At 33.8% G+C, this 5,853-nt stretch overlaps 1 protein-coding gene across 1 annotated transcript; it reads right to left on the reverse strand.

The window, feature by feature from the left end:
- Positions 1 to 619: 619 nt before the first annotated feature.
- LOC113859153 (protein BREVIS RADIX) lies at positions 620 to 4,969 on the reverse strand. Its single transcript, XM_027491969.1, has 5 exons — positions 4,856 to 4,969; positions 1,930 to 2,327; positions 1,509 to 1,638; positions 1,060 to 1,391; positions 620 to 737 (listed from the first exon to the last, which is right to left on the reverse strand). The coding sequence occupies exons 1-5, from the start codon at positions 4,967 to 4,969 to the stop codon at positions 659 to 661; spliced, it is 1,053 nt and encodes a 350-aa protein (XP_027347770.1). The 3' UTR covers positions 620 to 658.
- Positions 4,970 to 5,853: the final 884 nt, after the last annotated feature.

A 5,853-nucleotide genomic window follows, 5' to 3' on the forward strand; every position in this document is an offset into this window, starting at 1 on the left:
AGTCATGTGACAAAATCAAATTAAACTTTGTTAAACTAACTTTTTACTCACTTAATTTATTAAAAACTAAATTTTAACACAAATTTTAAGAAAAAATTAATTTCAAATATAACAATTTTTATAAACATCAAAAAATTATTTAAGCCTTATGAAAATATTAAGCGACAATTATCTTAACTCTGTTATTTAGAAAGCTAAGTTCGATGAACTTAATTATCTTATTATCACGTTAAAAAAAACCATTTGGTTAGAAGGCACAACACAGGTCAAGTTAGGAGGAAAATATAAAGAAAATGGTAATTAATTAATGTAACATCATCTATAATGACAAAAAGTATCCCTTTATAAAAAAGGAAGGCAGGGAAATGAAATGGATAAGAATATATATGTATGGTATATAATAAAAAGATTAGACTTCCCAATCCAATGGGGACTGATCATTGGCAAAAATGGAGTCACCACAAAAATAAATCCATGATTTGCACTATCTGTAACAGTATGAATATAACACCAGAGACCATAACCAATGGTGGCAAGTTCAGAATTTTGTATTGGACTGACTCCACTCCATTATTTGGAGCCACACCGTTACAATCCCTAGCAAACAAAATTGGGGATTCCACCTGTTTAGGACATCCACTTTTTGTTAGATTTAACTTCAAAGGTATTGAGCTTGTATTCTCTCTCTGTTCTCTTCCCACCATGTTTTCGCATTCACCTCCCCAAATCTTTCTCGGCTGCAAACATTTGTTAAGATTCTGTTAATTCCAAACCCTCCAAATCTTGACTCAACTCACTATTAAAGTTGAAAATATATGTTCACACCAGTCATAAAAATTTATTAAAAAAAAAAACAATTATTGCCTCAAAATATTAAAAAAAAAAACATTTAATACATACTTTTTATGATAAGCTAAAAGCATTTAATATAATGTATTTGTTATTTCTTAACCTGCACCCTTAATGCACACCTACGAGAAACCCAACTATAGAAGAATAAGAAAAAGTCATTATATGGACACAGAATAATCAAATAATTGGAGAGACATTGTGGAGTACCTGAATCTGACACGACGAAGCTCCCTTGTCCCATCAGCTAACTGCCTGATGGTAATGTAAACTCCAGGCTCATCTTGTTCTACCCATTCTGTCTCCATTTCACTGGCATTGCTAATAGAAGGCTCGTCCCTTGAAGCAGTGGTGGCTCTTCCTGGTTCCATTGACGACCCTGCATTGAAGTGCTGTCCACCACCACCCTCATCCATCGCTTCAGACGGGTAATATCCTCTGCTCCCAGACGGTTTATAGTGACTCCTCGGTGTCCAATCCTTGTTCGAGGCCATAGGGCTTTCTCTTGCAGAAGTCAATCTTGTGTAAGAAGAATCTCTTGGCTGTTCAAACAATTTTTTTCACATTATAAACATTCACTTGATCTTATGTGTGTGTGTGTATGTGTGTGTGCAGGGTCACTAGACCATGATATTGGTGAGAAAGTTGTAGATGATTACCTCATCCTCAGATTGTGGAGGTGTGTTAAGCGCTTGTCGATTAAACCTCTGAACGTTATAAAGCTCCATGATTCTGTCGTAATTCTCACCCCACCATCTTTGAGCTTGCCATTTATTAAACATCTCTCGGCTTCAAATTCAAATGCTAAGTATTGTCAGTCTTTGCTCCTACAGGATAATTGAGTTTTCAACAACTAAAGAATCCCATATGTCTTGTTTAATATTAGGGCCTAAGGTATGTGCATACATTCTTTCGTATAACTTAATTTCATACTTCAGCTAGCTAATCTTTGTATCCAATACAAAACAAGAAAAGCATTGTGAGGTTTTAGCAATCATAAAGATCTACCAATTGGAAACTTATCTTAGCAATAAAATTGTAAGTGAGATCAGAGGTGAATTGTTAGTTGTTACCACACACCTGAAGCGAATTCTTTTGAGATCATTTCCCCCATTAGGAAGAGACACAAAGGTAATGTGAACCCCTGGCTCCACTTGTGCCATCCACTCCTTAGGCTCATCCTCGTCCTCTAACACCACATCACAGACTGATGCTGAGTCACGTCCTCTAGGGGTACGGTCCCCGCCAAATGCCCCAGTAAATCTTGGGTCAGATCTACCACCAGGGTAGTTAGAGGTTGTGAAGTCCCATGCAGGGGTTGAACTTGAACTTGCACCTCCAATATAAGGGTATGGAACCCCTTCTGAAATTGTATCAAAGTCTGGATATGGTCTATGTCCTTTCTTGTAGCTACTGGACCCTGTGCATGGTTTGCATTGCTTGTAAGCACCTGAGAACTTTAGTGCCATGTCTTTTATCTGCATATAAACAATATAATCCGCAGTTATATGAATGCATTAGAAGCTTTATTAATCATTTTATTTAAAGAACATCGCAACAAATTATTGATAAAATCAATCATTCTCATCTATATATAATATATTCAAAAGACAATTTCAATTGAACACCTGAACTAGTATGTTGTTTTATCATAAGACAAAAACAAAAGATATATTTAGTCGTGAAACATGAGGAATAAGAAAATTGAAATGGAAATAGTAAAATAAGTAAGACTATTCTAAAAGACGTAATAAATGGAGTACCGTATATATGGTCAACACCTAACACAAGTAGCTCTTCTTTTACAGTTCATATAACTTGGAACTGTTCTATTCTTTTGTAAGAGATTGTCGAGTAGTTAATAATATATTGGGTCTAAGTGGATTCTACAATTAGTACTCCCTAGTGGGGAGTGGGGACAATTTAAAATTCTGTTTGTATATCTTGACAATTTGTTATGGCTTTTCAAAATACCTGAGTGGCATCTTGCCCTTAATGCTAATGTTGTAGATCTACCTAAGCACATATGCTTTGCTTTATCTTGAATATGATATGATAGTCGAAACAATGATGCACTAGATAAAAAGAAGAAAAAAAAAAGCTATAGACGGAGAACTAATTTTCTACTTGCTAAAAGAAGCAAATACAAATAATTCATCTCATATTTGTCCATGATTAAAATAAGCCTTTTGCTTATTGGAATTGGACCAAAGGAAACAAAAAAAAGGGGAAAGCTATGATTAAAGTATTCTAAATAATTTGGAGATAAGCACACTGCATATTGATAGACGATAACGGCAAAAGTGTGTGTGGAAAATAACACACAAGGAAGGACTGATGGAAACCCTGTACAGAAGATCTGAACAATAAGTTAAAAGTAAATTTAGATAAAACTGAATGGAGGCCAAGGTTTCAGTCTTGGGTCATTTTCAAATAAAAACTTTTACAGCTGGACTGGTTGAGAATGTGTTTGGGTTGAGGATACAAGTGGATGACAAAATCCTTAATGTGGAAGACCATTATAAGAACCTTCATGTATGCTACCATGAACTATGTTACCCCTAATGGAAAGCATTTCCTAATTGAAGAAAATAATGTTGATTTCTAACCAATGGTTTCGAGACAGTGCTTCAAAATAGTTAGGGTGCGCATCAAAACTCTAGAAGTGCCTCACATACAAATATCTATTTTGTTGACATAAATTATTGCATTAAAATTTACTAACAAGGAAGAATGAAGAGCGTGAAAATTAATGAAAGGTGGTTACTTATAACATAAGCAGATAATGAGAAAGAGAATCATGGCTAGTGGTCTAAAAGTAAACATTAAGAAATATCAACATACTTTTTTGCCGTAAGAAAAATCCCGGGCTGGACATCACCCATTTAAATTTTTGCTTTATTTTTTCTGCATTGGTAATAATAGAAAACTTTTGAAAAACATTGGATCGACAAGAATTCAAGGATGGGCCACACTAGTGATGAGAATATGGCAGACCCTTCTGTGTAATAGGAATCTTTTCTCATCATCAACTCAACTGCTGAATATGGAACATGTTCCCACTATTGCTATTCTCATTAAGCATTAGAATAATTGACCAAGACATTCACTTTTCTTTCGAAATAAAAATACAGGGAAACCACGTTAAGGTATATTGGATAAAAGTGAAAAATTAATTAATACTGGTTACAATTAAACCAATATTTTATGGAAACAATATCTCATAGTTTTTGGGTATAATGTTGGAAATAATGTTCAAATCTAAGACTTCATGCAAATTACCATAATCCCTTACCATTAGGTTAACTTTTGGTTATTTTTCTAAATGTCTCCGTAACATCTATAATTTCTCACTCACCAAAGAATAAGTCAGTAGAAAAGGATTGATTGGCTGATTATGAAGCATGATGGTCTGCACAGGTCAGCAAAATGGCAATACCTATGTCCACATTCTCTTAAACGAATAAAATAAGACAATACATGCTAGGGATCGGGCATGCCGCCATTCCCCAACAGCAAAAGGGTCCAAATCACAACAGAACAAAACAAAACTGCGTCATCCAAAACCAACCGTGTCTTAAGTAACTTATTGTCTCCCTGTTCTAATTTTATTTAAAATATTCTCCTCCCTCTTATCAAATTTCTAATTCAGAAATTATATAGACTATTTTATTAAATATATATAAAAATAAAAAATTTAAGTATATTTTTATGAAATTTTTATTTTAATTAGTAAAAGTTAGTTTTAGCTTTCTTTAAAATTCACCACTTTTAAATATTCTTACAACTATACATAAAATTAAAAACACTTCACAAAATAAAATTAAATATTCATACAATTATACGTACTATTAATTAATTGCAGTGGTCCCCCATCATATATCAGTGTACCCAAACGGGTGAAGATTTTGTTTGTTTTCACCAAGATGGCAAAAGAAGCTAGAAAAGCAAAAGATTATGATGAATGAAGAGAGAGAAAGAGAGAGAGGAGGGTGGTATTAAGAACCTGAGTTGTCAGGCTTTTGACGGCTTCTTTTGTACTCGGCGTGCCACTCTCACGAGCTCCTCCTTCATCCCTCTCATCGCTGGTTTGCTTCGTACAAGCTATGCATGTAAACATCTTTCTTTACTCTTCTTTATATATATACCTTCTTTGCTTCTGCACACCATTAAAACCAATTAAAGTATACACTACAGTTAAATAAATTCAAACAATGAAAAAGTTTCATTAAAATATTAGTTTTAGAATCATTAGAATGGAAAACCACATGGTTTTGGTTTTGAACGATCAACATGGTAAAAGATAAAGTAATCAAGGACAAAACTAGAAACTAAAATGTATTTGAACAACTTTGGATGCACTTTATTTTATTTGTCTCTTTCATTTATTTAAGTACAATTTCAGATGATTGTATAAATTTGTAATTGTTGAAATAATAAAACTGATTTGATAATAGGTCGAGGCAATCACTTTCATTGAATGAAACAGTGAAAGAGGAATGCCTAGCTGTGTCGAGCAAGGCAATAGTTAGGTTGCAATAAAAGCACCAAATTAAAATTAAGAGGCAAATGCAGGAACAAGTGAGAATATGCAAATAATGAGCAAAATAACAAAAGAAAGGGAATTTTCCAATTTTGCTAGTCTAACAATAATATCTTTCGTGGGGAAACAAAATGGTCGTATGGTGCAAAAGAGAAAAAGGAAAAGCAGTCTTGAGAACGAGGCTCGGGATCAGAGCAAGATCGAAACCGATCTCAAAATCTCAAAAGAAGGAAGATAAAAAAATGGGTCAATAATTAAAAGTAGAGAAAGAAACAAAATGGGGCAAAGAATGACCAAGGGTACTACCATTATGTGCTTCGCTTTAGCGCACACAAATTCGCAAAAATAAAAAGAACCAAAGCGTGTCCATGCCGAAGTTTCTGACACACTCATTATTCATTTTAAATGAAACAAAGAAAACTCATTCAGAAAAAGGATTTTTTTATATATATATTACAATG

This window comes from Abrus precatorius, unplaced genomic scaffold, assembly GCF_003935025.1.
Source record: "Abrus precatorius isolate BTA unplaced genomic scaffold, Abrus_2018 Scaffold2, whole genome shotgun sequence".
NCBI lineage: Eukaryota > Viridiplantae > Streptophyta > Magnoliopsida > Fabales > Fabaceae > Abrus > Abrus precatorius.

Bases quoted from the DNA above. Each gene is read 5' to 3' on its own strand.
- LOC113859153 (XM_027491969.1), bottom strand. From the start codon at position 4,969: ATGTTTACATGCATAGCTTGTACGAAGCAAACCAGCGATGAGAGGGAT. The intron at 2,328-4,855 runs GTTCTTAATACC...GTTTATATGCAG, and splicing joins TCAAAAGCCTGACAACTCAG to ATAAAAGACATGGCACTAAA. The intron at 1,639-1,929 runs GTGTGTGGTAAC...TTGAATTTGAAG, and splicing joins CTCAAAAGAATTCGCTTCAG to CCGAGAGATGTTTAATAAAT.